Raw genomic sequence first — 18,583 nt, 5'->3', positions numbered from 1 at the left:
TAAAAATGTAAGAATTGTTTGCAGGATCCAGAGAGTTTGATTTGAGGCAAGAGAGACAGAGAGGGAACAGCGAGAGAAAGATGTGGGCTTGGAAACATATGGCGTTTAGTGGTCGCTCAAATAACACATGTTCCTAACATGGGCAGGCTGAAGTAGGCTGCTTGGCCTGGCCCAGGCTCACCAGGGGACGTGTCCCAGAGCCCAGAGTCTAGCAGTCTGAAGGGCTGGGGCCCGGCTTGGAACAAGTGTCTGTCCTCCCATTACTAAGGGGAAATGGCTTCCACATTGGTAGTTAATGGAACTAAGACCTGCCTGGGTCAACAGGGTTTGAAGTGCCCCAGGGTTGCTCTATCCATCCATTCACATGTTAGAGTTACTGTACAGCGCAGGAGTCAATTTAGACCTACATTTGTGTTTATGTTGGCTTGAACCGACTGTTGGTAGTACAGGTTGTGTTTTAGGAACGTTTCCTGGCATCCTGTGGTGTCAGTGTTTTAGTTAGGCACCTGGGAAACATTGCAATCAGCCTCACTTCTGCTGCTGAAAGTACTATGTGCTGTGTGCTATTCTCTCTATAGAGGCTAGTGGTTGTGTCTGTGTCCCTTTGTTTTCCTTCTGCCTGCTCCCTCTGACCTGTGACCCCTGTCTGTCTCCCTGCAGCACGTGGGCTGTGACCGGATCCTGAGCTCGGACGTGCGCGAGGACCGCTGCCGGATGTGCGGGGGTGACGGGAGCAGCTGTGAGGCCATCGAGGGCCTCTTCAATGACTCCCTGCCTGAAGGAGGTACGGTGTGATATACAGAGCAGGAGTCCCTTCACCACAATACTGCTAGGAAGAAATCTTAATCCTGTTCTTTGAAGCTTACTGCACTATGGTGGTCTCTACAGTAAGAGTTACACTATAAACCCCAGCATACAGAACAGTATGTGAGCACAGTTACAGTAGTGGCAGGAGGTATCAATAACTCTCTGAGTAAGGGGGTTGTGGGCTGAGGAGTGGGGGGTTCAGAGAGCCCAGGGCTGGGGGGGTGGTGGTGGGCCCCTCTCTCGGGCAGGGCAGGCATGGACTGACAGACACTGAGGGGACTGTTCTTTTCCAAGCCTTGGTAGCAGGACACGTCTCTCCTTTTAAAAAACCCCGATTGCTGCGTTTCTCTCCTCGCACGCTCCACTCCCTCCAACACCACTTCTAGAACAGGCCAATAGCACATACTGTACCTCAATTAGACTGGGGAATAGGACTGAAAAACACAAATAAAACGTCAAAGAAGAAAGGGCCTGTGTTTTGGACCAGGGAGCTCCAGCAACGTTCTGAGAATGAGATGTAGTTACGTTTGAGGCATCCACAAGAGAGATTATGCAACCTAATTGTTTTATGGAAATTCTAACAACGCGTGCATGCATTTGTGCATTTGGATTCTGACACAAGCTAAATATGTGTTGGACTACTGCCTTGCAATGTGAGTTAGGAGTCCTCAGACATTCTGAAAGTAATGTATAATTATCTGTTCACATGCGAGCTCTCTAGTTGCATGAGCTACTTAATCTAACAGTTAATTATATAGAGTTACTGGTGAATATCTACAGTGCACATGCCTTGCCCTGCCCCCCTTCCCTCCCTCCTGTAGGTGCAGAATGACCTTTTTTTCCGGTACCTATTCCAGTCTAAACACTTTGGCCGTGATTAATGGTTCGTGATGAATTCTGTGGAAGCAAGTCAGGGGAAAACTGATACAGCCCAACCAGATGACACAGAATTAACCATCAGAGTCTCTTAGAAAACCAAGCGGTTGTCGAGGGCTTGAGGAAGGCTCAGCCTATAGCTGCTCAGTTCTGATCAGGAGACACTCCCGAGGTCTCGGTTCCATCATTCCATCATAGTGACGGTTGGAAGGCTTGTGGTCCTCTGTCCAATTATAGAGCCGTGGGTCATACGTGATACTGCATAAACCTTATGCCTTCTTTTATTTTTTGTTTTATTGAACCTTTATTTAACCTGGCAAGTCAGTTAAGAACAAATTCTTATTTTACAATGACGGCCTACCCCCGGCCAACCCTCCCCTACCCCCGGCCAACCATCCCCTAACCCCGGCCAACCCTCCCCTAACCCGGACGACGCTGGGCCAATTGTGCACCGCCCTATGGGTCTCCCGATCACAGCCAGTTGTAATACAGCCCGGGATCGAACCAGGGTCTGTAGCAATGCCTCTAGCACTGAGATGCAAAGCCTTAGACCGCTGCACCACTCGGGAGCTAAATATGCTCTAATAATAAGGGGACCATGAGGGAGGGGTGAGTGGGTTTTTCCTGCACCCGCTCGGGGGGGGGGGGGGATTGCAGGTGGGCACGTGGCAGACAATTTTAGGTGAAGTTCAGCCAGTGTGGGTTGTGGTAGCCCTGCGACTGCGGAGCCAGACAGGTCTATTCTAGGCCCTCTCCCTCCACGACAGCAGCAGCTCTCCTCCCTCCACCCATCTACCTCCCCCCTCTGGAACCCTCAGAGTGGACACACCCTCCTGAGGTGGCCGCAGCTCAGTGGCTGGGACCACAATGGCCATCTCAGCCTGGGCCTACAGCCTGCCCGACCGCCTGACAGGTCTATTCTGGGTCTGGGCTGATTTATGAGCCACAGAGTGCTCAGTCATGTCTACAGGTTTTTTTTTATGTCTCTGAGGCTCAGACCAATCCTCACTCCTAGGAGGGTTTAAATAGGGTTAGTTGTCAGGCACTAACCAAGCAGCAAAGCTGGTGTTCTGGGGAGGTTGTTCTGGGCTGGTGTTCTGGGCAGGTGTTCTGGGGAGTTGTTCTTGGCTGGTGTTCTGGGCTGGTGTTCTGGGGAGGTTGTTCTGGGCTGGTGTTCTGGGGAGGTTGTTCTGGGGAAGTTGTTCTGGGCTGGTGTTCTGGGCAGGTGTTCTGGGCAAGTGTTCGTGTTCTGGGGAGGTTGTTCGTAGGAGGTTGTTCTGGGCTGGTGTTATGGGGAGGTTGTTCTGGGCTGGTGTTCTGGGCTGGTGTTCTGGGCAGGTTGTTCTGGGCTGGTGTTCTGGGCAGGTTGTTCTATCTAGTGATTTACACCTAAGAGTGATGATGGTGCCATATTCTCCTGTGCCTCTGCAACCTTACTACTCCCATCTGGTGTCTGCATTCTCACCTGAGTTATCACCTCCTCCATCTCTCTGTCAGCTGTTCTCTCTCATCTATCTTTCTAGGTTTTCTCTTTCTCCTTTCCATCTGTGTAGTCTACCTGCTCTTCATCTCTCAACCCCCCCATATCTCTCTCTCTCTTCCTCTCTCTCTCTCTGTCTCTCTGTCTCTCTGTCTCTGTCTCTGTCTCTGTCTCTGTCTCTCTCTCTCTCTCTCTCTCTCTCTCTCTCTCTCTCTCTGTCTCTCTCTCGCAGTCTGTGCAGTCTGTAACTCTGGCAGTGGTGGAGGGTTACTCAGGGGTTAAGGGCTGGGGGTTTATTGCTCTTTGGCTCTCTGTTTACCACACAGGCCCCTGATTGTTAACAGAAAAACCTCTCCCTCTCCGGCCGCCAGGAACCGCAAGTACAGAGCTGGGTTACTGAAATTACTCACAGCACCGACTGCTACTCCAGAGAGGGGTCAAAAGCCAAGCCTCTCCTTTCCTCAGCGGTCGCACCATTGGAATGGATTATTAAATTATTTATTCTGTTTTTTTTATGCAAGGCTGAAGTTATTTACAGGGCTGTGGTGGCTGGCTGGACAGCACAGCCTGGCTTCAAACATGGTTACTGTACTCTAGCAGAGGAGCTGAACGTTGCCCAGGAATTTGGTTGGAATCCGAAAGGCTCTGCTTATTCCATTGAAGTCCCACAGAGTAAAACACTACTTATACATCATTCTCCCTCCAGTATGTCAGTGAATAAAACCTCCACCTCTTGCCTTTCTCTTCTTTCTTTGTGTGTGTGTGGGTGTGTGTGTGTGTGATCCCTTCCCAGGTTATGAAGAGGTGGTCAGAATCCCCAAAGGATCCGTGTTCATTCATATCCAGGAGCTCAACGTCTCCCTCAACTTCCTAGGTGAGAGTTCATGTCTCTTCTGTGTCACGCAATGTGTTATACTGTTATGACTCATGTTCTATTCTCTAGTGTGCATTCGGACTCTCAAAACTGGAATTAAAATGTAAGTGCATCGTCACATCATCAATGCTGTTATTATAATTGACTAATACTTACCTGCCCGAATTGTTCAGTCTCTTAGATTAAATACCATGGCTGTTTTCTCATTAGCTGGGAATGTTGTATGAAATGTCTGATGCAACATACTTCAAATGAGTGGATTCGGCTATTTCAGCCACACCCGTTGTTGAGAGGTGTATCAAATCAAGCACACCGCCATACAATCTCCATAGACAAACATTGGCAGTAGAATGGCCTCGCTGATGAAGGGCTCAGTGGCTTTAAAAATGGCACCGTCATACGATGCCACCTTCCCAACAAGTCAGTTCATCAAATGTCTGCCCTGCTAGAGCTGCCCAGGTCAGCTATAAGTGCTGTTATTGTGAAGTAGAAAAGTCTAGGAGCAACAACGGCTCAGCCACGAAGTGGTAGGCCACACAAGTTCACAGAACAGGACCGCCAAGTGCTGAAAAGCGTAGCGGGTAAAAATAATCTGTCCTCGGTTGCAACACTCACTACAGAGTTCCAAACTGCCTCTGGAAGCAATGTCTGCGCAATAACTGTTCGTCGTGAGCTTCATGAAATGGGTTTCCATGACCGAGCAACCACACACAAGCCTAAGATCACCATGCGCAATGCCAAGCATAAGCTGAAGTGGGGTAAAGCTAGCCGCCTTTGGACTCTGGAGTGATGAATCACACTTCACCATCTTGCAGTCCGACGGACAAATATAAATTTGGCGCATGCCAGGAGAACCATACCTACCCAAATGCATTCCAACTGTAAAGTTTGGTGGAGTAGGAAGAATGGTCTGTGGCTGTTTTTCCTGGTTCGGGCTTAGTTCTAGTGAAGGGAAATATTAACTCTACAGCATACAATGACATTCTAGATGATTCTGTGCTTGCAAATTTTAAGCAACAGTTTGGGTAAGGCCTTACATACTTTTGGCCATGTAGTGTACTTTGGCGATATTTTTATCAACCTACTGCATACCCCTTAAATATATACATATTTGTGTGCAGGGTGTGCTATTAGCATGCTATCACTCATAAGGGCAGAGTGGTAGAATAGCTAGCCATTGCTAGCATTCACTGGTTTAAGTTGAAGTAATTTTTGAGTGTAATGGAGTTGACTGGTGACTATGACATGACTATATATCATTCACAACATTTGGACGGGAGCTATAAACATTATTTTAAACTATGTGTGCCGTTATTGCTTGAGATCAGGCTTGGCTGAATTGCTTTCAATGGGGGAAAATTGCTTCCGTTCCCCGCTTCCGTGATTTTAATTGAAAACGTCACTTCTCCATGTGGACCTATACATGCTCTCGTTTCTTCTCTGCTTCAGTGCTGAAGAGTAAAGGAGAACAGTTCTTTATCAATGGGAAGCTGACCATCGACACCCCTCGTAGGTTCGACATCGCAGGGACCACCTTCCACTACCGCCGGCCCACTGACCAACCTGAGACCCTGGAGGCCCTGGGGCCCACCAACATGACCATCATCGTCATGGTAACGGGCTAGCTGTGTGTGTTACTGTGTTTGTTATGCTAATCATTCTATGTGACAACATATGTGACGTGTGTGTGTGTGTGTGTGTGTGTGTGTGTGTGTGTAGGTACTGGTGAGGGAAGAGAACCCAGGGATCCACTACCGCTTCAACCCTCCAGTCAGCAGAAATCTTTTGAGTGGATATGCCTGGCACTACACATCCTGGTCCCGCTGCTCTGCACTCTGCGCTGGGGGTACAACCACTCCTGGCTCTAATACTCTTTACTGTACTATACATTGGCTCTATCCCTACTCATTGATTGATTGATGATTTTACTGCATTATTAGGAGCTAGTAACATAAGCATTTCACTGCAACCGCTATGGCATCTGCTAAACAGTGTATTCTACCATTAAACTTTGATTCAATTTGATTTTGAGGGTTGATAAATACACACAAAGCCATATTTATACCGATAAATCTCTTAGCCAATATTAATTTCATATTCTTGAGCTGCAGGTCACCTCGAGATTAGAGTGTTTGGCCAGTAACCAAAATGTCCCTGGTTCAAATCTCGTAGCTGACCAGGTGAAGAATAAAATTACAAGTCTGTTGCTGTGCCCTTATAAATCTCAGTCTGGGTTAGGTGGGCATAGGAATGTTACGGTGACTGTATTACTGCCACACCTGCGGTCATGAGTCATGAAGGCAATCAAGTTCCACGTGACCGTTTAGTCACGGTAATTAGACTTCTCCTAACTGTTGCTGCTGATGGTTATTAGTAACCTACCAAACTTGCTAACTGCCTGGTACTCAGCACTCTATCACTCTGACATCAGTGCAAATGTCATCTAAAATCTAATCAAACACTTCATGAGACCCCATGTGCTTATGTTGCGCAACATTCCTATAGGCTATGCAATTACGTGACAAAACAGAGTGATGGCCTCTTAAAAAGAGGAGGATCCTATCAGCTTTCTACAGGCTAAGCCTACTATATTTAATTTCTCAACTTTCCTAATATTAAGCACATTGCTTCTCTTTACAACAGGAGTAGCCTACCTGGCTGGCATGAAAATGAACCACGGGAAAGCGTCCTCCATTCGCTATTTAAGTGCATAGATGACATGTATTTTTTCCCTCTGCCCCTGTTTCCAGACAGGTGCATGATAATGGTCCATTCTAAATCAAAACAAATTTCACACATATAAAATGTTAATGTTCCAAAGGTCTGCATCAGTGATTGTAGGCTATTCGTGGAAGCCAGGAGTTGCTAAATGTGTTTACGTTAATTAACGGTCAATTACCGTGAGACCGTCAGTTATTTGCTTGACAATCACTGACTGACAATTTTATGACTGCCACAGGCCTACCGTGGGCATAATTTGAAAGCTTGTTCTATTGCCAACATGACAAGCTGAGTTATAAAATATGACCTTACAGGCTTTCAAAGAGCAATTCAGAGAAACGGATCGTAATTGTGGTGTGCATAGAATGGAGTTCAGGTGAGTGTTCAGCAGCAAATCGGTCACCGTGGCAAATTTTCTTCACAATAGACAAACATAGGCTCATTCTGTTCAGAACAACACAGGATATGACACCATGTCATCTTGTAACTGTACATCAAACGTAGTGATCATAAACGCTGACACTCTATATAGCATGAGTTTTATCATATGGAAATATGAAGTGCACATTTGGACTCGAGGGTGTTCTGCCACAAAATCGAAAACAAACACTTCATGAGAGCCCATGAGCTTGTATGATATCGAAGCAGTATTTATTATAATCCTCAACGTCTCATCTTTCAAAATAAATTGAATCCTCTTCATTTACAGCATTTCTCTCACTCAGCCAAGAAAACATTTTCAAAAGTTGCCGAATTAGGGGGAGGGATTAGGCAATTTATTGTCGTGTGCGGCGCTCAAGTTCAGAAGGGCCTTCAGTCAAAACCCATACAGAGCTGTGAAGCGGAGAGCCAGAGCTCTGATGTCGTGTATAGAATGTTACTGTACTGCCAATGCTGTTCAATTTAGGCGTTTATCAGTGACCAAATCTGCCATTTCTAACCCGTAGGCAGGTACGAGTGTAAAGGGTTAACCCCAATTGCTCTAGGGGCACTGGACAATGGTAACCCTGGCAGTGACCCACTCCCTGCGCGATTCTCAGGGGGAAATTGGGTTAAGCAAGAAACAATTTTTTTTTACGCTTGTACAAGTGTATAACATGACAAATATAAGCATATTATTCTTTTTATTATTTTTTGACTAATGATCCATTTAGCTGCTGTGCAGGGCTTTTGAACTGTAGATATGTGGTAGTGGTGGAGTTGGAGCCTGAGGGCACACAGTGTGTTCTGAAATCTGTGTATTGTTTTAAAATGGTATAAACTGCCTTAATTCTGCTGAACCCCAGCAGCTAATGGGGATCCATAATAAATAGAAATACTAATACGTGCACAGTGCATACCCCTCACTTTCTCATATTCCCTCTCATATTCCCTCTCTCATACATACACATGACACACACACACTGGTACATGGTGGCTTCAGAGTTTTCCTAACGTAACACTGGCCCTGGGGAAACTTGGGAATGGAATGTTCATGAACAGAGGTACTGTGGGGTTGGTCTGGCCCTGGGGAAACATGGGAATGGAATGTTCATGAACAGAGGTACTGTGGGGTTGGTCTGGCCCTGGGGAAACATGGGAATGGAATGTTCATGAACAGAGGTACTGTGGGGTTGGTCTGGCCCTGGGGAAACTTGGGAATGGAATGTTCATGAACAGAGGTACTGTGGGGTTGGTCTGGCCCTGGGGAAACATGGGAATGGAATGTTCATGAACAGAGGTACTGTGGGGTTGGTCTGGCCCTGGGGAAACATGGGAATGGAATGTTCATGAACAGAGGGACTGTGGGGTTGGTCTGGCCCTGGGGAAACATGGGAATGGAATGTTCATGAACAGAGGTACTGTGGGGTTGGTCTGGCCCTGGGGAAACATGGGAATGGAATGTTCATGAACAGAGGTACTGTGGGGTTGGTCTGGCCCTGGGGAAACATGGGAATGGAATGTTCATGAACAGAGGTACTGTGGGGTTGGTCTGGCCCTGGGGAAACATGGGAATGGAATGTTCATGAACAGAGGTACTGTGGGGTTGGTCTGGCCCTGGGGAAACATGGGAATGGAATGTTCATGAACAGAGGTACTGTGGGGTTGGTCTGGCCCTGGGGAAACATGGGAATGGAATGTTCATGAACAGAGGTACTGTGGGGTTGGTCTGGCCCTGGGGAAACATGGGAATGGAATGTTCATGAACAGAGGTACTGTGGGGTTGGTCTGGCCCTGGGGAAACATGGGAATGGAATGTTCATGAACAGAGGTACTGTGGGGTTGGTCTGGCCCTGGGGAAACATGGGAATGGAATGTTCATGAACAGAGGTACTGTGGGGTTGGTGAAACTGCAGGCGTTCATGCGGGTCTTAGGCAAACTTTGCTTTCTTTCTGTCGCGGGTTAATGATCCAAAGCAGCTAGCCTGATAAGAACTCATTTACTTTGCTTAAAAGCACATTTACTTGACCTTATGTCAGCAAAACAAGTGAATGGAGGAGGGCTTGTACAAGTTGTACACTGTGAAGGGCACAGTGTGAGCTGCATCAGATGAACGACCAAAGGAGTTCTGACTATATTCTAAAAGTGTTCTAACCTCCCTCTGTCTGTCAGGTGGTCAGACCCAGCAGGTCGTGTGTAAGAAGCAGATGGATCACACCGTGGTCTACAACCACTTCTGTGACAAGAAGAGCAAACCCAAAGACAAGAAGCGAGCCTGCAACTCTGAGCCATGCTCCCCAAGGTGAGTGTCAGTGTATCAGTCCCACGGCCTGTGTGAAGCTCCTCTGTGTGAAGCCCCCCCATTGCTAGGGCTGTTGCTACAACTTTAAAAATTCTGACCTGGTAACGTAATTAACCTATATACGCAGTTTAAGTATGTGTGTGTGTGTGTGTGTGTGTCTATGTGTGTATGCACGTGTGTGGTAGTGTAGTGGGACAGTAAGGCATCCTGCTAGACTAAGATCTGTCCGGGTGTCTGTCTCCCCCAGCTGGTGGTCTGGGGTGTGGTCTGAGTGCAGTCGCAGCTGTAACGGGGGCTTGAGGACCAGAGAGGTGTTGTGTAAGAGGAAGATCTCTCCTACAGAGGAGAAGGTCCAGGACGACAGTGCCTGTACTCCTCCACGACCACCTCTCACTGAACCCTGCAGCAACCACACCTGCCCCCCCGAGTGGCTGGCCCTGGACTGGTCAGAGGTATACCCAAAATACCCCCCATAAACTAACCCTACTATTTTGTATTTAATCTAACTAGTGGAATCTAGAGATTTTAAGAAAAAAAGTGAGTAGTTGCTGACCTCAACACTTTCTGTACCTATGCAACATTTCTGTGTGTAATCAATTCCACCTGCTGGTTGGGCTTTGTACTGTACGGGTGTGCTCTGAGGCTGTAGAGGTTAGAGCTCTCAGACTTGAATAACCTCTGCCCCATATCTCTCTCTCTCTCTCTCTCTCTCTCTCTCTCTCTCTCTCTCCCCCCCCCCCCCCAGTGTAATCCCAGTTGTGGTCCAGGGTTCAGGCACCGTGTCCTTCTGTGTAAGCGTGGGGAGAGTGGAGACATACTGCCAGAGTCCCAGTGTCCCAAGCATGGGCGTCCCACCACCAGGGTGCGCTGTAACCTGCAGCGCTGCCCACCACCCATGTGGGTCACAGGGCCCTGGGGAGAGGTAAGGCTGGGGGGCTTGCTGGGACTAACTTGGGCTCTGCTATGTATTGAACTACTCTCATTCAACTATACCTCCTAGGTCCTCTTGTTTGATCTAGTGAAGTGAGGAAAAAATACTTGACAATGTTAATCATTCCTGTTCAGATTTGTAAAGTGATCTATTATCCATCTTTGCTATGGCTTATTTGCGTGTACTCCTAGTTTGGTGACTCTCTCTCTCTCTCTCTCTCTCTCTCTCTCTCTCTCTCTCTCTGTTGTGTGTCAGTGCTCGGCCAGGTGTGGTCTGGGTCAGGAGAAGCGCTCTGTGCAGTGTCTCGCACAAACCGGCCAGCCGTCCAATGAGTGCCCAGACCTCCAGCGCCCGGCAGCCATGCAACAGTGCAAGAGCAAATGTGACCTCAGTAGCCTACCCTTGGACATCCCCGAGGGTGACCCTGAAGGTCTAAGTTCAACTCTCTATTAATTACCTTGTCACTGTATTCTCCTGCAGGCTAAATATCCATCTAAGTGGTTCATTATTTTAATTTGAGTATTTTATATATTTTTCCCTTCCAGAGTGCAAAGATGTGAACACAGTGGCGTACTGCCCCCTGGTGCTCAGGTTTAAGTTCTGCAGCCGCCCCTACTTCAGACAGATGTGCTGTAAGACCTGCCAAGGACACTGACCCCTGAACCAGACCGAGAGCCAGACCAGGAGGCATCCCCAGCGGGCCCAGACCAGACCAGGAGCCACTCCTAGCGGGCCCAGACCAGACCAGGAGCCACCCCTAGTGGGCCCAGACCAGACCAGGAGCAACCCCTAGCGGGCCCAGACCAGACCAGGAGCCAACCCTAGCGGGCCCAGACCAGACCCACTGAGCTGCACATTCCACAGGGGGGAGGGACGGCCCAGCCAACGCACCGCAGAGCAGCCTGCCTGACATCCGTGGACAGAGAAGTAGATGGCGGGAGGGTGAGAGAGAGAGAGAACTGTACTTTTATCCCGCACTCTGAAAGTGCCCTATCTTATACCAGCTTTGGGGGCACTGCTGTGAAGACCAGATGAGCTGCTGGGATATCTCTCTGTTGCTATGTACGTACACTATATATACAAAAGTATGTGGACACCCCTTCAAATTAGTGGATTCGGCTATTTCAGCCACACCTGTTGCTGACAGGTGTATAAAATCGAGCAAACAGCCATGCAATCTCCATAGACAAACATCAGCAGTAAAATAGTCTTACTGAAGAGCTCAGTGACTTTCAAGATGGCACCGTCATAGGATGCCACCTTTCCAATAAGTCAGTTAGTCAGATTTCTGCCCAGCAATAGCTGCCCCGGTCAACTGTAAGTGCTTTTATTGTGACGTGGAAATGTCTAGGAGCAACAACGGCTCAGCCGTGAAGTAGTAGGCCACACAAGCTCACAGAACAGGACCACCAAGTGCTAAAGCGCATAGCGAGTAAAAATCATCTGTCCTCGGTTGCAACACTCACTACCGAGTTCCAAACTGCCTCTGTAAGCAACGTCAGCACAATAACTGTTTGTTGGGAGCTTCTTGAAATGGGTTTCCATGGCCAAGCAGCCGCACACAAGCCTAAGAACCCCATGCGCAATGCCAAGTGTCGGCTGGAGTGATGTAAAGCTATCCTCCATTAGACTCTGGAGCAGTGGAAATGCCGTTCTCTGGAGTGATAAATCACGCTTCACCATCGCAGTCCGACGGACAAATCTGGGTTTGGTGGATGCCAGGAGAACCCTACCTGCCCCAGTGCACCTAACCAACTGTAAAGTTTGGTGAAGGAGGAATAATGGTCTGGGGCTGTTTTCATGGTTCGGGCTAGGCCCCTTAGTTCCAGTGAAGGGAAATCTTAACGCTACAGCATACAATGACATTCTAGAGGATTCTGTGCCTCCAGATTTGTGGCAACAGTTTGGGGAAGGCCCTATTTCAGCATGACAATGCCCCTGTGCACAAAGCGAGGTCCGTACATAAATGGTTTGTCGAGGTCAGTGTGGAAGAACTTGACTGGCCTGCACAGAGCCCTGACCTCAACCCCATCGAACACCTTTGGGATGAATTGTAACGCTGAATGCAAGCCAGGCCTAATCGCCCAACATCAGTCCCCGACCTCACTAATGCTCTTGTGGCTGAATGGAAGCAAGTCCCCGCAGCAATGTTCCAACATCTAGTGGAAAGCCTTCCCAGAAGAGAGGATGCTGTTATAGCAGCAAAGGGGGGGACCAACTCCATATTACCATATTAATGCCTGTGATTTTGGAATGAGATGTTCGACAAGCAGGTGTCCACATATTTTTGGTAATGTAGTGTATATCCTTTAAGGGTTTGGTGCTACTACTATTGCCATGCTGGCCACAGGACTGGCCAAAGTACATTGTTCAGCTTAGTTGTGTTTCTCTGTTGTTTATTCAGTGGCTCAGTCTTACCCTGAGCCACTATGTCCATACAGACCTTTACTTGTATATTTACAGACGTTGTTCTATGTGTACACTAAATCTACACTGTACAAATGAAACTGTTCTGCTACTTTACTGTCACTTACCCAATGTAATGTTTATTATCTGGTGGCTGTTGCCAACTCACTTGGTCTTCTAAGTTATCTTGTCAATGCTTTGTCTCAGAACAAAATCTTTTTGAAAAGGGTTTGAATTGCACAACGTCTGACTAGTCATAGGGATAATGTATGTTCATTATTTGAGACTTGTCTTGAAGACTCTACTCAACACTCTCGACCCACGGTCCGGTCCATGTTCATAACAGTTTACTCGCCTCTGTATTGCCATTTTACGGGACCCAGCGAGGGTAAATGATCGGTTCAGTTCACGTCTAGCAGCGAACCTCAACACTTCTCTCATACTGTAGTACTTACTGTGCATGTTTAGATACAGGCAAAGCTACCGTAGCCTCTTCAATGTGAACGATGCTACATGGTAGTCTGTATTAGTCACGTATACAGTGAGTGGAAACACAGTGTTCATCACTGAGTCAACCACCTCCCACCTCTGATTACATCGGAACAGAGACCCTCCCATGCACCCTGGCCTTGAGTGATCATTCTCTCTGATAGCATGGCCTTCCTACTGTGCCTTTAATGGTCAACCAGTTTACGTCAATCTCTAATATGCTACATGGACAGTAACTGCCTTCTTACACATTCATCCATCTACTGGGCTCACACTCAGAACCAGCCCTTAATGTCAGCTCTCAATGAAGGAACTGATTTCTATTGGAGTAACTAGGTTGCTATTACTCTCCTGATGGTGCTTCTGAATGGTGCTATTTCTTAGCTAATTGTTGTCGTTGTTGGATATCATTCTGTTGAATATTGCATGGTGGTAACACTTTACTTGACACCCATAATAATGTCATAATATGGTCATAACACTGTCATGACCCATATATTTACACCTGTTGTGATATATATTGCATTATTTTATGGCTGGTTATGACACCTACATAAGAGTGTCAAAATCAACGTTTATTCAAATTATTATTTTCTGCCAAGAAGTTTCCTTTCATTTGAAAGTTTGTTTCTTAAATCCTTTGTCGTAATAAATTCTTTACAGTCATGTTTTTTTCATCATATTTTAAATCACTTTATGACACTGTCATGAAGCATGTGTCACTTTATTAGGACTAAGAATATAGACTTTATGACACAGTCAAGAAGCATTATGACCATCAGAATCATAAATGCCCTTATCAGTCATCAGTCAAAAAGAGGGTGTCTTGTCCTGCTCCTGAAATCTGGTCCTGCATTCATCTCAGTCATCAGCAACAGAGCAATGGGGTAGGTGCATCAATGTGTGCGCAATTACAAAGATCATTTAATATGGTAAATTACAACAACAAAAAATATATAACATTAACATAGTGTTGACACGTAGGCTATGGTGTAATGGAATGTTTGCCTTGTGTGGGAGGTTTTGTGTGTTTTGACACGCTTATGTAGGTGTCATAACCAGCCATAAAATAACGCAATATATATCACGACAGGTCTAAATATATGTCATGACAGTGTTATGTCCATATTATGACAGGCTATGACAAGTTATGTCAGCTGTTCTGACATATGACATGGATATGATCCTTGTTATGACGCCGGGTGTCAAGTAAAGTGTTACCAAAATGGTTTTGTTTGAGGTTGGTGCCAAAGTCACAGTTGTGCTATATCAGTTTGTGAGAAGAGAAGTTAAACATTTATTTCCCCACCTTTAGTAACTGGGTATGGGACCCATATCTGTTAACAATTTCTGATACAACTGGTTGTCAGCACACTACCTGATGCTTTGCTACACTATCTGACCGATAACATAACAGAACTGTTTTAATGAAACAAGTGTATTTGACTGTCTGAATATGTACGTTTTGCCTTCAATTGAACCATTTGTGTCCATGGTCATGGTGTGACCTCAGAGACAAACTGTTTTATCAAATAAGAGGGATAATATTGTTTGTTTGTTGTTGTTTTCACATGTGTTACAGATATGTACTGTATTTTAATTACTATAGAAACATGCCCCCGTTCCCCATCTAAAACCTTTGAAATGAATATATTACAGTGAATAAATAGCCGCATTGTTAATAATGGAGAATTGTGTGCTTTACTCTCTCTCCACAGATTTGCCTGTTTTAAACCCTGACATTAAGTGATTATCCATCTATTTCTGTATCTCATAGATTCTTAATGAATGCTCGTTTGATTTAATGGCACTGACCATACAAGAAGTGACAGCACCATTGTGCACGACTAGAGATCAAGTGACACAACTAAATGTTGATCTAGAAAGAAAGTTCACCGATAAGGACAAAAGAGAGAACTTTCTGACCAATGTGGAAAACATTTGTGATTAACTTGAGGAGACAAAGACAAGCATGTGGGAAAAGGTTGATCTTGGTACTGTGGAGTACAAGGAGCAGAAGGCATATTTCTGGAGGGAAGGCTGGAGACAGCTGATCCCCCCCTCGAGCAAACTGGAAGGGTGAACACCAGCCCAGCCGTAATCCTAGAGGCCCACTGATGTGGCAATCAACCAACTCCCTCACATCTGACTCCAGTGACTAGACACCAATCAGCGTCTAGTCACTGGACTCACCGGCCATGATATGTCAATCAAATTTATTTTATAAACCCTTTTACATCAGCCGTTGTCACAAAATGCTTTACAGAAACCAGGCCTAAAACCCCTAAAACCCCAATGCAGGTGTAGAAGCCACGAAAAACTCCCTAGAAAGCAGGAACCTTGGAAGAAGCGCAGAGAGGAACCAGGCCTAGTGATTTCACTGTGATCACAATTTAACGGAGATCACATTTTGTATATATAACTATTTAAATACACATTACACACTCAACTTGATGAAATGTCTCGCTTTTTTAAAATGAAAAAGATTTAAGTCAACATTGTGTATTGGAGATTATTTGTTAATAATTTAGAAGTTTGAAACGAGTTGAAATTTGGAGGAATATGAGTGTTGAAATCATAGGTCAGAGCAATCCCTCATTCTTTCATTTTCATGAGAACCTGCTTGTTTTAGGCCTTGTAGTGATACATGCATACATTATACTGATATACACTTTTTTAAATGAAAGTAAAAACAAAAAAAGTATTAAATGCAGCTATACAGAGTCTTTAGCTATTCCCGGGGAGAAAGGACGAGAGGTGGAAGGTCTGATGTCAGAAAGGGGATTATGGATTCATGACTTCCCCATCATATTGATTTGCCAGTATGTCAATCACATTTCAATTCCGTTTCAATTCAGTTATAGTTCATTGTTACACTCCCTCTTCTTAGAATCAGTGAAAAAAATCAGAGGCCTGGTCCAGAAACAACCTAATATTGTTTAACAAAGCATAAAATAATAAATATATATATATATAATAAATTAACAAAACATCTAAAATAATCACAGAAACACACACAACCAAACAACCTAACAAACAAACATCTACACCACAGAACACCATGGCAGACAGATTTCACAAATTGTAAAATAAAGATATTAGTAGATAGTGTGTGTGTGTTAAAATACTGTCAAGGAGGTGTGTAAACAACTCATTAACAATTTGGCAAGATAAGAAGTTGGGGTATGGGGGAGACAAAATACTGATACCTACATATGGAAAAAAAGATGATTGCTATGGTGTGTGGTCATCCAGAAAGGAAATTACAACGAAGAGTTAAGAAAAACAGCATCAACTCTCATGTTAATTACATTGTTTCTTATTCAGGAATGGCGTTTACAAAGAATAAGTGGAAAACCCCTAAATTAACACATGATGAAAATCGTGAAATCACAACCAATAACACTTTCACATTTGTGTGAAAGGCAGACTACAAACGAATCAAAAGGCAGACTACAAACAAATTAAAAGGCAGACTACGGAAGTGGGACACAATAACTAAATGGAGCAGATATATATATACACACACTTGAAACCTTTCCATTTCCCTGTGCTTGACTCCATTCCGTTTCCCGGTGAACAACGTCATCGAATGTGCGGTCATCACAACCACCCTACTTCACCGTAATACATGGTTTATTTTATTTAACTAGGCAAGTCAGTTAAGAAGAAATTATTATTTACAATGACAGCCTACCGGGGAACAGTGGGTTAACTGCCTTGTTCAGGGGTAGAACAACATATTTTTACCTTGTCAACTCAGGGACTTGATTTAGCAACCTTTCAGTTATTGGCCCAACGCTCTAACCACTAGGCCACCTGCCGCCACAGGAGAGGACAAAGTAGAAAGACGGCAATACCCGAAATCCCCCCCTTGACCAAACCCCCTGGTCTGCCACAAGTGGTGGAGAATGCGGGCTGCTCCGACGGTACGTGGGAACCGTTCTTCAGCTGGCCCACACCCACCTGTTGGGGGTGCTCCTGGGAATGGAAAAGACCCGGGAACGGATTGCCGCCCGGTTCCACTGGCCCGGGATGAGGAGGGCCGTGGAAGCCTACTGTATCAGCCACCCGGAGTGTCAACTCACGGTCCCCCTACTGATCATTGGGGTGACCTTTGAACACATCGCCATGGACATAGTGGGACCCCTGGTAAAAACAGCACGAGGACACCGGTACATCCTGGTGATAGTAGATTATGCCACCCAGTATCCCTAGGCCATTCCCCTACGGGTGGCGGTATCCAAGGGAATCGCTCGGGAGCTGTTCCACCTCATTAGCCAGGTGGGCATCCCGAACGAGATCTTGACAGACCAAGGTACGGAGTTTATGTCCTGCCTCATTAAAGAGTTGTGAGCCCTCCTGCAGATCAAGCAGATCCGGACCTCCGTTTTTCACCCTCAGACGGATGGCCTCGTCAAGCGCTTTAATAAAATGCTCAAACAGATGCTGTGGAAGGTCATCGAGCAGGACGGGAAGAACTGGGACCAGCTACTACCCCACCTAATGTTCTCAAGTACCCCCATCCTCTACTGGGTTTTGCCCGTTCAAACTCCTCTACTGGACGAGGCCACGCGGCCTACTTGACCTCGCAAAGGAGGTGTGGGAAGCCCAACCGACCCCATTACGTAGCGTGGATACGATGAGTGGATGACAGCCATATGGCCCGTCGTGAGGGAACATATGGAGAAGGCCCAACGTGCCCAAGCCCAGGTCTACAATCAGAGAGCCCAGCCCTGAGAATTCCAGCTGGGAGACAGGGTGCTGGTCTTGAAGCTAGGGGGCACAATTTTTATGTTTGGAAAAATAACGTTCCCAGAGTAAACGGCCTATTTCTCAGGACCAGATGCTAGAATATGCATATAATTGTCATCTTAGGATAGAAAACACTCTAAAGTTTCCAAAACTGTAAAAATATTGTCTGTGAGTATAACAGAACTGATATTGCAGGCGAAAGCCTGAGAAAAATCCAATCAGGAAGTGACACTTATTTTGAAACCCCTGTGTTCCTATGCATCCCTATTTCCCATTGAAAGTGATATCAACCAGATTCCTTTTTCTATGGCTTCCCTAAGGTGTCAACAGCCTTTAGACATGGTTTCAGGCTTTTATTTTGAAGAATGAGCGTGAACGACCACATTACGTAAGTGGACAGGTGGGGGCTCTCAGAGTGATTTGTGCGCAGAAGACAGAGGCGGCCATTGTTACTCCCGATCCTAGTGAAAAGCCAACTGTCCCGGTTGATATATTATCGAATAGATATTTGATAAACACCA

General features: G+C 46.0%; 1 protein-coding gene across 1 annotated transcript in view; it reads left to right on the top strand.

Moving 5' to 3' along the window:
- Positions 1-14,738, top strand: part of LOC115144956 (A disintegrin and metalloproteinase with thrombospondin motifs 10-like) — a 56,460-nt gene extending 41,722 nt beyond the window's left edge. The window contains exons 17-25 of the mRNA XM_029686125.2: positions 661-784; positions 3,957-4,037; positions 5,487-5,650; positions 5,757-5,883; positions 9,352-9,481; positions 9,729-9,933; positions 10,227-10,403; positions 10,668-10,842; positions 10,958-14,738. Of these exons, the coding sequence (XP_029541985.1) occupies positions 661-784; positions 3,957-4,037; positions 5,487-5,650; positions 5,757-5,883; positions 9,352-9,481; positions 9,729-9,933; positions 10,227-10,403; positions 10,668-10,842; positions 10,958-11,067 (1,293 nt within the window). The 3' untranslated portion in view covers positions 11,068-14,738. The remainder of the gene's footprint in view (positions 1-660; positions 785-3,956; positions 4,038-5,486; positions 5,651-5,756; positions 5,884-9,351; positions 9,482-9,728; positions 9,934-10,226; positions 10,404-10,667; positions 10,843-10,957) is intronic.
- The last annotated feature ends 3,845 nt before the right edge of the window (positions 14,739-18,583 follow it).

Source organism: Oncorhynchus nerka, linkage group LG17 (assembly GCF_034236695.1).
Source record: "Oncorhynchus nerka isolate Pitt River linkage group LG17, Oner_Uvic_2.0, whole genome shotgun sequence".
Lineage (NCBI taxonomy): Eukaryota > Metazoa > Chordata > Actinopteri > Salmoniformes > Salmonidae > Oncorhynchus > Oncorhynchus nerka.
This window is presented reverse-complemented; position numbering and strand designations above follow the sequence as displayed.